General features: G+C 34.0%; 1 protein-coding gene across 50 annotated transcripts in view; it reads left to right on the top strand.

Moving 5' to 3' along the window:
* Positions 1-17217, top strand: part of rapgef2b (Rap guanine nucleotide exchange factor 2b) — a 252942-nt gene that overhangs the window by 185453 nt on the left and 50272 nt on the right. For all 50 annotated transcript variants that reach the window (XM_073922254.1, XM_073922248.1, XM_073922244.1 and 47 more), the window contains 5 exons: positions 2187-2364; positions 6286-6422; positions 11321-11479; positions 13868-14020; positions 16178-16342. In XM_073922254.1, the coding sequence (XP_073778355.1) occupies positions 2187-2364; positions 6286-6422; positions 11321-11479; positions 13868-14020; positions 16178-16342 (792 nt within the window). The remainder of the gene's footprint in view (positions 1-2186; positions 2365-6285; positions 6423-11320; positions 11480-13867; positions 14021-16177; positions 16343-17217) is intronic.

The following is a 17217-nucleotide window of genomic DNA, read 5'->3' as shown; positions in this document are numbered from 1 at the left end:
AACTATGAACTTCTAGAAGAGTGTCGTTTTAATGGAAGTTGATACCGCATGCTGAATGGAAGAAAAAAAAAGCTCCACATTTTATGATGCAGGTGTCTGTGGTCTGCACTGACTCGGTAGGTGCAAAGAGTGTCATATAGCCGTGTGTGTGTGTGGACTATCCTGTCATAAAACATGGCGACAAGCCCTACATGATGGTAATAATTTGATTAAGGTGTTTACATGTCTGTAATGCACTTTAATAATGCGACTAAAGTCAGCATACTCCACACGTCTTAATTCGATTTCTCTTTAGTTCGATTATGACCTTAATCTGATTAAATTAATCAAAAATCGCTGTTTACATGGTCGACTCTTAATCAGAGTATTGTCTTAATCGCAATAAAATCTTATTATTGGTGTCCATGTAAACGTAGTCACTGTCTTGCAGTGCTGTTTTTGTAGTAAATGAAAAGCAAATGGCATTTGTCTCCTCCTTTTTTGGCTGTTGCGAAATATAGACCGATCCGTGACAAAAAAATCACAACGTGATCCGAATTATGAGATTTGTGATCTGTTACACCACCAAAATCCAGACCTTAGCACAAAGCTTTAAAAAAGCATGCAATTGCAAGCCTTTACTAGCAGCTTTACAGTGCTTTTGAAAAATGTAGCGTGTTCATTGTAATTGTATTTCTCCTGAGGTGTTCTGCTTAATAAAGAAGGCCATGGAAAATAATTCTTAGATGATCAATTCCCAATGTATTTGGTAATATAGGGATGCTACAATATAGACAGCCTTTTAGTTTTTATATTATTGCACAGTGGCACCTGCGTTACCCTCCTCCCTCTCTGATGTGGCCCCGCCCACTCAGCCTTCTGAGTGGCTGCTTTCAGCACCATCTGAATATTTGATGAGAAATGCAGGTCATTTAAGTCAAAATGACATGCGTTTGTGCGAGTCCACATTGAGTGGCTTTAGAAATGAACAGTGTCTGGAAGCCGGAGCTGTAAAGATGCGTCCGGGAACCGGCTTCTGCAAGCAGTTGGTCAGGGCCACACTGTGGGCAGTTTCAGGGAGGAGTAGAGCATCACTGGGGCTCGTCTGCCAGGTGAGAGGGACTTAGGTGGGCTTCCACTGGAGATTGTATTGTTGTGTATGTGAAGACAGGGCTCTTTCTTTTGTTGAGAAGTCTTGGGGTGGAGATAGGAAAATTTGCCTCTGTATTTCTGTGTTCAGAGGTTTTAGTTTTGTTGCTTCATTTGTTTTGATTAAATATTTTTTGTCACTTTCTTATTTTTTTCACATGATTTTATTATTTTGTTTATAAGGTTGATGTAATTCATGATGTCATGTGCTCTGGTTTTGCTCATGGAAATACACTGATATGTAAATTGAACAGGAAACCATTATCCAATTTTGCCTCCAACAAAGTGTTAATTTAATTTAATTTAATTTTTTTAGATTATTTTATTTTAGTATTATTTTGTTTTAGTGTTATTTTAGTATAATTTTATTTTTGTTTTATTTTAGTATTATTTGTAATTTTTATTTTAGTAATTTTTTAATTTTATTTAATTTTTATTTGTCTATATTTTTATTTTATTTTAGTAATATTTTAATTTTAATTATATATTATTTTTGTATTATTTTTATTTTTGTTTTATTTAATTTTTTGCTATATTTTATTGTAGTATTTTGTATTATTTTTGTTTCATTTTATTTTTTTTATCATTTTTTTGTGCATATAAATATGTATTATTATTATTGTTTTTACTAGTAGTGTTTTTGTGCCTATATTGATATAAGGAGAAACCCAGATTTAAATTCTGCCCTGGCAGTGTTAATTTTTATGCATTTATTGCTTGTTTGTTTGATTTTCAGCATATTTTGATAATTTATTTTTGGGTAAATAATTCCCTTTATGGAAATCGAACCAATACAGAATCAAAAGCTGGAACTAAATGGGGATTTGAAACGTGCTCTAATGTTTGGGGAATATGAAGAATAATCAGGAATCGCAGTGGTTTTTCTTTCTTTCTTTTTTTTTTTTTTTTGTCTGTTTGGAAGGTCTTAGCCCTATACAGATCTAGTGTTAATAAAATGCATTAATTCAGCAAAAACATCTCAAAAGCTTGGAGATATAAACCAAAAATACATAGTACTTTACCATAATTAACTAAATAATGTTTTGTGACGCACACAGGCCACCGAGAGTGAGCCGGGCGACATGGACCTCAGCGGTCTGCCTGAGACGGCCGTTGACTCCGAGGAGGACGATGATGAGGAAGACATCGAGCGTGCCTCAGATCCCCTCATGAGCCGAGACATCGTCCGAGACTGCCTGGAGAAAGACCCCATGGACCGAACAGATGATGACATAGGTGAGCCAATTCATTATAACCCCTAACCAGATCCATTGCTAGGGCAGGATGCAAAAAATAAGAGAAGATTCTCAAAAGCAGTCAAAAAAAAAGGAAGGAAACAAAAGGTCGGGGAGACTACAAAGAGAAGGGGGAGACGGGCTGTTTTTTCTAGGTCACCCTCTCAGTCGAGTCTTTCACAGCGCATTAAAGTTTGATTGGCTAAATCTACAGCTACGCTTCAGTGGTGCTGTGCCAAGCTCAGGTCATCGAGTACCAGACGGGCCATAGGCAGAGCACAATCCAAAATCTCTGGTCTCCATCGTGATGAAGATGGATTTCATTTCAGTTGATGGGGAAAAAACTATTAACTTCAGTAGAAAAAATATGATCTTGCTGGCTAGTTCCAGTAATTGGTTGTAAAATAATGACTGCATTGAAATGAGTGGATACAAGAGGTTAAATGGGCCATGATCTGTGCAACAAAATGTCAAGCACACTTGCAGTTCATCACGAGTAACTTTTCCACAAGCTAACGTAAGTTCTGATATGATAGAAAGTACACAATTATACACGCAAATACAAAACATTGTGGCAAACATCACACTAAAATGATTAAGTCTGCATTAGGGCACAGTGAAGGCTACACCAGACCTACTGTGTATATTCACTGCACAAGTATAACTAGACAGCAGCTTTCATGCAGAGCAATAAACCCTGAACACTTTTAAAAAAGAAAAGTAAAGCAGTTCTTTGGAAATAAATCAGATATAGATCAGATATGTGACAATGCGACTGTCATGTAAACAGGCAGATCGGATTTATTGAGGTATTTCGTTCTGTACATTATTAAACTTGCGACAATGTGGTGCTTCTCTGCAGTTTAATGACAGAAAGAAGAGCGTGTGTGGAGTTGCCAACGCGGTAAACAACATCAGTGGAAAACACAGAGGAGAAAAGTGGTCAGTCGCCACAATTTGCTCCCACCAGACCAGAGATCTCTCTCGTACACACAAATTCCCCTGAATGGTGGAGGACATCATAAAGCATATAAACCATAAGCGCAAGCTGCGATGACGACCCTTTCCCACCTCCTCCACCTCAAAATAATTTTAAAGTTGGGCGAACTTCGTGTTGTAACTTTTGCTTTTTGTTGCTATTAATACACGCTAGGGCTGCTCGATTTTGGGTAAAATCATAATCATGATTATTTTGATCATAATTGTTATCACGATTATTCAAAACGATTATCAGTCGAAATCAAAATTATAAGCGCTCCTGAGAATTTTATTTTAAATAAATATTTCCAAAATTATGTTTAACAGAGCAAGGAATTTTAACATTATTTCCACTAATATTTTTTTCTTCTGGAGAAAGGCTTATTTGTTTTATTTCAGCTTGAATAAAGGCAGGTTTAAATATTTTGAAACCTATTTTAAGGTCAGTATTATTAGCCCCCTTAAGCAGTATTTTGATTGTCTACAGATGAAACTACTGACTTTGCCAATTACCCTAATTAAGCTTTGAATCGCACTTTGAATCCGAATGCTCGTATCTTGAAAATAGTCTAATATTATGCGCTGTCATCATAACAAAGATAAAAGAAATCAGTTATTAGAAATTATATTCAATTATTAAAACTATTATGTTCAGAAATTAGTTGAAAAAAAGTTTTATTTCCATGAAAAAGAAATTGGGGAGGAAAAGGGCTGCTAATATTCGGGAGAGCTAATAAATCTGACTTCAACTGCATATAGTTATTTTCCAACCTGCAAAGGAAAGAGAAATAAATAAAATAGAACAAAAATATGTAACAAACTGTGCTTTAAGCATCTTCACTGTAAGAAAAACACTTTAGCTACAAAAGTCCTTCAGTCAAGAGCATTGAGGGATTTTCTCCTTTTGTTGTTTGATTAATGATGATAAAAACAGGCGGCAGCAGGAACATCGCGCGCTTTCACTTTAATGGTTTCTTTCACATGTCTTTTGATTCTCAACTCGTTTGTTTATTGCAGAAATGAGGGTTAATATGAATAATCACTAAACACCGCGTTTTGACACCTATTTGACTATTAATGCGCTCATATTAAGATGACTGGAGATGTGTGTGTGCTAGGGCTGCCTTTACTAAACTTTAGTCGATATGAAGAGGGCTTGGTCGAATACATTTTCATTAGTCGGTTAGTTGCAAAAAAAAAAAAAAAAATCACGTGAAATTACGCAATCAAGGGAGCGCAGTCAGTGTATGACATCAGCAACGAGAGATCAACGCCTAACGCCTAAACGCCTCCACTGTATCCCTTCCACATCCACTCCATCAGAGCGCATCTTTTCAAAGGCCGGCTTCATTGTGAACACGTCGAGAAGCTCCCTTCTTCCCAGCAATGTGGACAAGCTGGTGTTCCTCTCACATAATATGAAAAAAATTCAATCGAATTGAAAGCTTAGGTAAGAATGCTTAATTTCCTTTTTGTAGTGTTTCTGTTTGCTATCCGTTAGGCTATATATATATATATATAAAAAAACGGGTATTTTATTTTTATATCGGGTCGGCTATACAAATAAATAAATACATATTATTTTTATTTTTTCGTTTTTATATAATGCAGAAGTTGTTTTTTATTCTGTTAGAAAAATTAGTCTGATGTTTTTAATTTGTTGTTTCAGGTCAAGACTCATCCGTCGTCTTAATAGCAGTTTGTGGCTTTGCTCTGATATTTTTGATTTGTATTAGTGTTCTTTAAATTATTTGTTCCACATTTTGTCGTAAATATAGTTGTTCTAAACAATTCAATCATAATTAGGCTGTTAATTTGTTTGCTGCCTTCTTTTTTTATTCTAAGTTTTGGTGTTGCGCGATGTGCATTTATTAAGTTGTTCGTTTTTGTTAATTTTCCTTTTGAACAATATAAAAATTATATAAATTTTAATTTTCCACTGTATTTTATACCAAACTGCGTTTTTGCTACAGTATTTATTTATTTATTTATTTATTTTTTTTTTTTTCCTAGTTTTGTACTAGGCCTAAGTTGCTAATAAGTTTATTTGACTTATTTTAAAGAACAAATTTTAGTTTATTTTATTACAAACTGTTTTTTTTTTGTTTGTTTGTTTGTTTGACATGTAACTGTTACAGTTTGTATTTTTGATAATAAATTATTAAAATGCACAGGCAGTCTGATTGCTGTTTTTATGTCATAATTAGCCTATAACGTTCTGGTCACTGATTTTTGTGTGTAAGCACTGTATTTAAACGCTTTACTATTCCGTTTTAAACGCTTAATTTTCGTTTTGAATGCGCTAATATCATGCTTTAGCATTTTCTGTCACGTGGAAGTGTTAAACTTCAACTTGGACTATATTCCTAGTATATACGCAAGTTATTATATTAATATCATAAATGAACGATTATTTGATTAATCGCTAAAATGCAGGAATGTTAGTCGACTAGGAATATCTTTAGTCGGGGGCAGCCCTAGTGTGTGCTCTTCTCTTCTCAGTGTGCGAATGAGACCGAATGCTGACCGTGTGCTTATGTGTGTGCGCGCCATTTATTTTAAACTGTTTACAAAAAATACAGTATATTTTTTACTACAGTCATACATTTATATCATCAAAACTAAATAAAGGCAGTAAATAGGACAGCTTTATTACATATCATATGTTGTAGAAATGTTTTAATAAACTCCAACCCTTGCTTAGGGTCTCTATTTGAAGAAGTCACTTTCTGTTTAGTTCTTTGTTACTGTGGAAATGGATTTTGTCATGTATAATATGTCCTGTATATTGCATAGCAGGATTAGCCGGTTCTCTGGAAATAGCTTCATATTAATAATGCATTCGATGCTTGCTTGCTGTTATATAAACTGCATCTGAGGGCAAATATCAATGAGACTTTGAAAGACTCTCTCTTAAATCAGACTTTGTTTTTTGTTTCTGCAGAGCAACTGTTGGAGTTCATGCACCAGCTACCAGCCTTTGCCAACATGACCATGTCTGTCAGGAGGGAGCTGTGTGCTGTCATGGTGTTCGCTGTGGTGGAACGGGCCGGCACCATCGTCCTTAATGATGGCGAAGAGGTCGGTCAGACTTACTGTCACTTTTGCCTTTCTGCTCTCACTTTATAAATGGAGAGTTCACCCAAAATGAAGATTACCTCATCAGTTATTCTCCCTTTTGTGGTTTTCATTCCTCTGTCGAACTTAAGAAAGAGGATATTTTATAGAAAGCTGGTTGTTGGGAGTAATCGACTTCCATAGTAGAAAAATAATTAAAAAAATGACAATGGATGTCAATGGGTGCTAGCAGCATTCTTCAAACTATCTTTGCATTTAACAGACGAAATAAACTTGGGAGTTGAATAAGTGATGCATGAGTAAACGATGGCAGAATTTCCATTACAAATTACAGTCGAAATCAAAAATAGAGAAAAACAAACATTTCCTAAATTTGGAGGTCATTGATTTGTCCTGTTTGGAGAGTTACTCTAACATGAGTAAAGGAGCACTTTTGAAGCACATTGCTTGAGTTATAGTTATCTGAAAAAGAACACTGATCAACATTAGAGAACGCTTAGGCTGCATCTGAAATCGCCTGCTGCTCAAGTTGGTGCTACATTTGAATTTGACTTCATGACCATTAGCAAAGTACATTCTATGTAGTATGAAGGTGAGTAGTATTTTTATTTATGTGTTTATTTAATTATTTAACCAGGAATGTCCTATTAAGATACAATATTTCTTCTACCAGGGAGTCCTGGTCAAGACAGGCAGCATAGGACAAAGTTACAAATAATAAATAAATACATGTCACAACACATAGAAACACAAATAAAATAGTATAAATCATAATCAATTGTTAAAAAATGTGCACGGTTCTAAATTTATAGTCTTTAATATATTTTTAAACAGCCATAGATTTCATATGTAGTATCATACTGTTAAAGTCACAATTATTAGCCCCCTTTGAATTTTTTTTTTTATTTTTTAATATTTCCCAAATTATGTTTAATGGAGCAAGGGAATTTTCACAGTATGTCTGATAATATTTTTTTCTTCTGGAGAAAGTCTTATTTGTTTTATTTTGGCTAGATTAAAAGCAGTTTTGAATTTTTTAAACCATTTTAGGGACAAAGGTATTAGCCTCTTTTAGCTATATTTTTCCCTAGTCTACAGAACAAACCACTGTTATACATTAACTTGCTTAATTACCCTAACCTGCCTAGTTAATCTAATTAACCTAGTTAAGCCTTTGAATGGCACTTTAAGCTGTATAAAAGTGTCTTGAAAAATATCTAGTCAAATATTATTTACTGTTATCATGGCAAAGATAAAATAAATCAGTTATTAAAAATGAGTTATTAAAACTATCAAGTTCAGAAATCTGTTGAAAAAAATCTTCTTTCTGTTAAACAGAAATTGGGAAAAAATTTAACAGGGGCGCTAATAATTCAGGGCGCTAATAATACTGACTTCAACTGTATGTCGAAGCTCATTCCAAACATTTGGAGCATAGTTAGGGAATGCAGATCACTATGTGTGGAAAAAATGGCATCTTAAGTAAGAGTATATCTGCTGATCTGGTATTGTAAGTATTTTAACAGTACTCCAACAAATTAGATATATACTGTGGTAATTTACGTATGAATGGAGCTTGGACATACAGTACTACATCCAGCATTATCATGTGACCTGCACACTTCAGAATCTCACCGGAAGTAGTAGATTATCCGGGTACTTCTCGTATACTGTTTTTCAAATATTATGAATTCGGACATACTATTGGCTCACATACTGTTGTTAATGTACTATATGCTCTGAAAGTATGTGATTTTGAATGCAGCCTTACAGATATCCCGTTATTGGTGTTAATCTGCAGCTGGTGGTTATTTCATTAATTATCTGACAAACACTGGGAATATAAATGGGGGCCAAACTTTCTTTTAGTATTGACTTACTATGCAAGATGTTGAGTACTGGGATGCAGCCGACTTATTACAAATCTTGCTCTGCGTTGTTGCGATGTGTAAATTTTTTCTTAAAATTATGTGTTTAATATTTGAGAAGTCCTCATGAGTCTACATTGAAGAGTATGCAACTGTGATCCACGAGATGCAGAAGTAAAAAAAATTACCCTGCTCAGACTACAGCTTTCATGCAGCACAATAAACCCTGAACACAATAAAACAGGGAAAGCAGTTCTTAGAAGCTGAAAACACTGAAATAATGTAACGGCAGTCCAGTGTCCTGACCAAACCTAATTGAAAATCTCTGTGAAATCCTTTGCAACAGTTACAGCTAACACTCTTCAGTGAATTGTTGGTTATTTTGTAAAACACTGCAGTTTCTTCAAGCTGAAAACATTACAATAATGAAATGGCAACCCAGTGTCCTGACCTAAACCTGATTGAAAATCTCTGTGAAATCCTTGGCAATAAAGTTACAGCTAAACACTCTTTAATGAACTGTTGGTTATTTTGTAAAACACTGCAGTTCATTGAAGCTGAAAACATTAAAATAATGTAATGGCAGCCCAGTGTCCTGAACTAGACCTGATTGAAGATCTCTGTAAAATCCTTTGCAACAAAGTTACAGCTAAAACCGTTCAGTGACCTGTTGGTTATATTGTAAAGCACTGTTTTACTACCAAGGTACAGACACAAATATGTGAAGTTTCACAAACTAAATTTAAGAGGAGCATATGATAGGATTGACTGCAGCTGGTCCCTATCGCTAATCACTAGCTAGCCTATCCAATTATTCCAAATTAAACATAAATATTCAGTCTAAACTTTATTCCTTATCTTCATTTTGGAAGTGCCCTCCATCCATCCCTTCTCCTCAAATCTAGGATCGGGTGACACGGCAGCTCAGTGGCTAGCATGAAGTTCATTGATTCAAACACTATCTGAGCGGTCGACACTCTCTGTGTGTAGTTTTCAAGTTCTACCCATGTTCGCGTGGGTTTCACCCGGGGACTCTGGTTTCCTCCCACAGTCTAAAGACATATAACACAACTTAAAGTCACAAGCACCTAATACGTACACACTGGCGCAGCTGGCGGCCTATTCTTGGGAAGTTATCGAGAACTACCTGATCTCGTATCCCTCCTAATGCTTATTGACCAGGTGGGAGCATTGGGCTCATCTACCTCCGAGTTCAAGGTTCTCTAACAGGACAGCATGCCAAAACTGGCTTATGCCAAACTTTTAAAAAAGTCATTTAAATTGTGAGTGATAAAATTTACTTTATTTCTGAAATAAGCAAATCTGTTCTTCATGAATTGTTCTTTGATTTTCCTCTCTGCTGTAACCTTTTCCAACATCAATATCAGTTAGCCTAGCATTTCACCCAAATTCAATTTCAGTTCTTTCTTCAATGCTAATCTTGTCATTTTTGTCAACTAATGTCACTCACCTTTAACCTTTCACCAGCGTTGGCTTCAGTCTTATGCTAATCTGGATTCTGTGGTTTGACTAACATGCACTAGAGTCCATCTCCTGCTTTATACACAGCCAATCATCCATTCAGCTTCTGCACTGTTAAACCTGAATGGAAGCCAGCATTCGGCGTCTTGAGATTACAAGATGCCCGCGGTACAGCGGGAATCACTTATCTCCTTATCTCAGCATTGACATGCCAAAAAGACCCATTTTCCCCCCTAATGCATCCATATAATTGAAAGCAGGACAGGCCTTGAGGCTGGTACAGTTGACTGCGATGACATGTTCACTGCTGTTATCAGTGCTCAAAACAATTATTGAAGTGTCTGTGCATGTTTTTTATTGCTCCACAAATGTTTTTGCACCGCTAACAATTGCATCACCTTAAACACTTGTTTCTAGTCCAAATATCTACATTTCTGCGTTTTCTAGACAAGCAAAAGATAGTGTCTTGTTTTAAGCAATAATATGCCAAAATTAAGCGCTTTTTTTTTTAATCTTAAAACAAGCTAAATTATTGTCCAATGTGGTACGCAAAATAATCGTGTATTTCATTTAGATATAAAATTATTTTGATTACCCCATTGGCAGATTATTTATCTTGTTTTAATGAAAAACTCACTGAACTTTGGCATATTGTTTCTTAAAACAAAACAATATCTTTTAGTTGTCTTGAAAATGCTTCTTTTTTCATATTATTACTAGAAAGAAGACAAAAAATCAAGGTAAGAGAAGCATAAGAGAAGTCTGTGCCTTAAACCACTTTAAAAACTTCACACCTTATAAATTTGGATCTAACTAGTTACACCATGCAGCGGTTAATATACACTTACCGGCCACTTTATTAGGTACACCTTACTAGTACCGGTTTGGACCCCCTTTGTTTTCAGAACGGCCTTAATCCTTCATGGCTATTCTCCTCTGAGCCCTGGCATCTACAAGGCATTTGCACTAACAGAACTGCTGCTCACTGAATATTTTCTCTTTTTTGGTCCATTGTAAACCCTAGAGATGGTTGTGCGTGAAATCAGAGTAGATCAGCAGTTTCTGAAATAAGTAAAATAATAAAGTTGCTGCCATGTGATTGGCTGATCAGAGATTTGCGTTAACAAACAGTTGTACCTAATAAAGTGGCCAGTGAGTGTGCATTTAAAGTGATAAATGTCTAAGCAAGGACATTTTTTGTTTCTAAAGCCACCAAAGTGGCCTTAGAAAGAAATATTTTGTTTCTACTTTAAATTAATTGCGCTTAAACTTTTAGGCTACAAAAGCTGTACTTTTTCTTTTCAGTATTTAATTCTAATTAGGGCCTATAATTTTGACTTCAGCCGTATTTCTAGACCATTTATCGCAGCTTGACAACATATTTCATTCTCACTTAATGAACTCTTAGATTCAATGTGTTATTTTTAAATTATTAAACCAATGAAATGAATTGACAACCCTGCTTAACATTCCATAACCAATCAGATTGAAGCATTAGTAAGTGTTGAGTGTAAATGTGTGTTACTGTAAACGTGTGTATGTGTGTTGCAGCTGGACTCGTGGTCTGTGATTCTGAATGGATCGGTGGAAGTGACGCATCCAGACAGCCGCAATGAAATCCTCTGCATGGGCAACAGCTTCGGCGTTTCTCCCACCATGGAGAAAGAGTACATGAAGGGGGTGATGAAGACCAAGGTTGATGACTGCCAGGTGAGTCAACAGGACAAAGTTTAGCCCAAATCAAAAAAAAAAAATTTTTAATTGTAACTTTGTATTAAGGTGCGTTGTTTTGTTGCGAACAAAATCTGAATATTCATTGTGTGAAGAATGCTGAATTGTTTTTGTTTTGTAATTATGTATTTGCCAAATATTTTCCAGAAATTGTAATTAAAACGTTATTTAATATTTCTTGCCATCAAACAAGAAGAAGATGTGCAGTTCTTCTGCCAAAATAAAAGCTCAACTGTTTACAGTTTAAAAGGGAAAAATAAAAGAATAATAAATATATATTTTTATCGATTTTATTTTACAGTTTTATGTGTATTTTTTATTAGAATTATTATATTTAAAATATTATTATTACTACAAAACAGTTTACAGTTCAGTAACATAATATACAGACAGGTCCATAAACATTGGGACATCGACAAGTCTAACATTTTTGGCTATATACACCGACACAATGGATTTGAATTGAAAAAACCAAGATGCACTTTAACTGCATACTGTCAACTTTAATTTGATGGCATCTACATTCAAATCTGTTGAACGCTGTAGGAATTACAACAGTTTGCATATGTGCCTCCCACTGGTTAAGGGACCAAAAATAAATGGACAGAATAATAATCATAAATCAAACTTTCACTTTTTAATACTTGGTTGCAAATCCTTTGCAGTCAATTACGCATAGACATCACCAGGTGCTGGGTTTCATTCATTGTGATGCTCTGGCTGGCCTACAACTGTCTTCAGTTCCTGCTTGTTCTTGGGGCATTTTTCCTCAAGTTTTGTCTTCAGCAAGTGAAATGCATGCTCAATCGGATTAAGGTCAAGTGATTGACTTGGCCATTGCATAACCTACTGTTTTTTTTTTTTTACTTTAAAACCTCTTTGGTTGCTTTTGGAGTATGCTTTAGGTCATTGTTTATCTACTCTGTGAAGCACTGTCTAATGAATTCTGAAGCATTTGGCTGTATATGAGCAGAAAATATTACCCGAATATTGTTTTGTTTAATTTTAAATCTATTCTTTTCACATCTATTGTGTGGTGTATAGAGCTAAAAACTGTGTTGATGTCCCATACTGCAAAAGCAACCAATGTGAAGGGAAAGAAGTGGAATGTTATGCGATGGCCAAGCCAATCCCTTGACCTGAATCCCATTAAGCATGCATTAATCACAGCTGTAACAACAAAAACGACAATAATTATATTGAATAAAATCTAATAATAATAAAATGTTAGTTTTAGGTATTGCTTAGAAGCTTATTTGATCCCAGATTATTATAAATTTACATTTTTGTGTCATTTTTACTGCGTTAATTAATTTGTTTTCTCTATATTGTTGTCTTTAAAAATCATTATAATTGAAATACATTAATGCATTAAATTGTATACTGCACAGCACTAAATAAAACCTTACATATATTGCACTTTTAATAGCTGCTATAATAATAATAATAATGATGATGATGATGATAATAATAATATAATAATAAGAATAATAATAAAATAATAATAGTTAAAACATAATAATAATAATAATAATAATAATAATAATAATAATAATAATAACATAATAATAGTAATATTCATAATAACACAATAATAATAATAATAATAATAGTTATAATATAATACTACTACTACTACTAATAATAATAATAATAAAATAACAAAAATAATAATATTAATAATAATAATAATATAATTATTATAATAATAATAGTAGTAATATGTAAAATAATAATAATAATAATAATAAAAATAATAATAATAATAGTAATAAAATAATAATAATAATAATAATACAATAATAATAATAATAATAATAATAATTGTATTAATACAATAATAATAATAATAATAATAATAATAATACAATATTAATAATAATAATAATAATAATAATAATAATAATAGTAATTATACAATAATAATAATAATGATGATGATGATGACGATGGTGATAACAAGGAATTTACCTCATTCTGATAATACAGTGCAAATGATTTTACACTTAATTGTATTCATTCATTCATTCGTACAAAAACTGAATGAAGAATCAAGGGTCGGGGATCTAATGAAAAAGTAAAATTAAGGGGAAGAAAGTCTCTTGTATCCCGCCCAACCTGTGTTGAGCTGTTAGCACTGACTCATTTACTGCAGGACTGATGAGACTCTGCTCATTCATTAAGCAGGAGAAGAATGAGGTGATTAGTGAAAACTTAGCAATAATGAAATCTCCTCTCCGTTTCAGTGCTCTGCTGTAATTATCACGGGGGAATCATTTGAATATGAGGCGGCGTTTTAAAAGTGATTTACTTTTCTCTGCTGGGTTTTTGGGCTCACGCCTGATCTCTTTTTTCTGTCTCCGTCAGTTTGTGTGCATCGCTCAGCAGGATTACTGCTGCATCCTCAACCAGGTGGAGAAGAACATGCAGAAGGTGGAGGAGGAAGGAGAGATCGTGATGGTGAAGGAGCACAGAGAGCTGGACCGCACAGGCACCAGGAAAGGGCACATCGTCATCAAGGTACAAACAGGGGTTGCTTTTTTTTTTTTTTTACACCCAGACGTAAAGCAATGAGCAAAAATGAAGCACCAAAAACACAAATCTGCCTTTTCCCCACACGTTTTAGACCGAGCAATGAAGATTGCAAAAATTGCATTATTATTTTTTTTTTTTCACAACACACCTTCTCAAAATGCAACTAAAACGGTCATTTTAAAAAGAAGCAATTGTAGTTTTTCTGCTAGAATAGAAGATGATTTTCTGTTTGAAAGCAAAGAGAAAAACAACCATAATTTTTAATATTTGTTATCGATAAGTATTTTATATTAATGATATTATTACTACTACTACTACTAATAATAATAATAATAATAATGATAATGCAAAAAAAAAATTGCTGTTAAAATGGTTTAGGTATTGTCATTAAAATTAAAATAAAACCATAATTGTTCATTTGTTTAATAATATGTGTTTCATAATAATGCTACTACTACCACTACTACTACTAATATTAATACTAATATTAATGATAATAATAGTGATAAGGCAAAATTACATACATGTTTTTCCACAAATCATCTTCTCAAAATTGCAACTAAAATGGTTTATGAATTGTCATTTAAAAAGAAGCGATTTTAGTTTTTCTACTAAAATAAAAGATGTTTTCTGTTTAAAAGCAAAGAGAACAACAACGATGATTGTTAATATTTTTATTGATATGCAAGTGTTTTATATTTATGATATAACTACTACTACTAATAATTATAATAATAATAATAATGATAATGCAAAAATTACATACATGTTTTTCCACAAGTCATCTTCTCAAAATTGCAACTAAAATGGTTTATGAATTGTCATTTTAAAAAAGATTTAAAAATTTTAGTTTTTCTTCCAAAATAAAAGATGTTTTTTTGTTTGAAAGCAAAGAGAACAACAACCATGATTGTTAAGGTTTTTCGTAATATGTGAGTGTTTTATATTATTGCTATTATTACTCCGCCTCCTCCTACTACTACTAATATTAATAATAACAAAAATGCTAATTATAATAATGGGACAATTGCAACTAAAATGGTTTATGTTTTGTTGTTAAAAGTAAAATATTTTTGTGAAAGAGAACAACAACCATAACTGTTAATATTTGTATTCATATGTAAGTGTTTTATATTAATGCTATTACTACTAATACTACTACTACTACTACTAATAATAATAATAATAATAATAATAATAATAATAATGCAAAAATTGCATGATATAGCTTTTTACTTAACACATATTCTCAAAACTGCAACTAAAATGGTTTATAAATTGTTATTTTAAAAAGAAGCATTTTTAATTTCATTTCTTTTAATTGCATGATAATCCAATATAATCAGGTCATAATATAGCTTAACATTCTGAAAGGGATGTGACCTGTCTTGAGGTTTATCGATAGCTTGCTTATATTGGCTGGTCATATTTCTATCATGTTGTGAGTTTGCATTAAATGCAGCGAGAACATAAATGTGCCAGACAGCCAAAACCGCATGCTGGAGAAAACATTGACTTCCAGTCTGGATTGACGTGACATTTGCACTGATTTACACAGATGCATCGGACACAGGCCTTTATTGATCTCTGAACATGGAAATATGCTTAGCACAGTAGCATATATGGACTGAATGTCTAATGATTTAAAGTCCAGTATCTGAGGGAAGTTTGCCCAACAACAACAAAACAGACCTGCTGCTGTTCTAGTCAGTTCTGTATCAGAAATGTTGGATTGAAGTCATTACAAGTCACTTATTTCATCATGATTCAATTCAGCTTTATTTTTTTTAGCACTTTCACAATGTAGATTGTGTCAAAGCAGCTTCACATAGAATTTCTAGTAAATTGAAAACTGGACTGACACCGTTTCAGAGTTGAAGTTCAGTTAGGTTCAGTTCAGTGTGGTTTAATTTTCACTACTGAGAGTCCAAACACTGTAAAGTAAATCCACCGATACGCAGCTCTACAGATCCTGAACCATGCAAGCCAGCGGTGACAGCGACGAGGAACAAACTTCACCAATTGACGAAAGTGAATGGAAAAAACCTTGAGAGAAACCAGACTCAGTTGTGCACGACCATTTCTCCTGTGGCCAAACATCTTGTGCAATCTTTAAAGAGTGTACTGTGTGTGTTTATGCAGGGCACATCAGAGCGTCTCACCATGCACCTTGTAGAAGAGCACTCAGTGGTCGACCCGACTTACATCGAGGACTTCCTGCTCACCTACCGCACCTTCCTGCCGAGCCCCATGGTGGTGGGCAAGAGACTGTTGGAGTGGTTTCATGACCCCAGCCTCAGGGACAAGGTGCACACACACACACACACACACACACACACACACACACACACACTCACACAAACAAACATGCACAATTACACACAAACATTCAAATACATTAACAAACACACACACACAAAAATACACGCACACATTTTCACACACAAATACACAAAAACATTCAAACACATAAACAAACATGTACACACACACTCCCACACACTCACACAAACAAACATGCACAAACACACACAAACATTCAAATACATAAACAAACACACACACAAAAATACACGCACACATTTTCACACACAAATACACAAAATCATTCAAACACATAAACAAACATGTACACACACACACACTCCCACACACTCACACAAACAAACATGCACAAACACACAAACAAACATGCACAAACACACACAAACATTCAAATGCATAAACAAACACACACAAAAATACACGCGCACATTTTCACACACAAATACACAAAATCATTCAAACACATAAACAAACATGTACACACACACACACACACACACACACACGCACAAACATGCACAAACACACACAAACATTCAAATACATTAACAAACACACACACAAAAATACACACACACATTTTCACACACAAATACACAAAAAAATGCAGACAAACACTTACATACACACAAAAACACTCACAAACATGCACATAAACATGCATGCACTTAAACACTCACTTACACACACACACACACACACATACAAATACATAAACAAACATGCACACACACACATACACAAACAAAAACATACACATACACAAACATTCTCACATACAAATACACAGAGACACACATACACACACAAACACACGCACACAAACATGCATGCACTTAAACGCACACCCACAAACA

Source organism: Danio rerio, chromosome 14, assembly GCF_049306965.1.
Source record: "Danio rerio strain Tuebingen ecotype United States chromosome 14, GRCz12tu, whole genome shotgun sequence".
Classification (NCBI taxonomy): Eukaryota; Metazoa; Chordata; class Actinopteri; order Cypriniformes; family Danionidae; genus Danio; species Danio rerio.
Note: the sequence above shows the minus strand (reverse complement) of the source record. Positions and strands in the feature narration are given on the sequence as shown.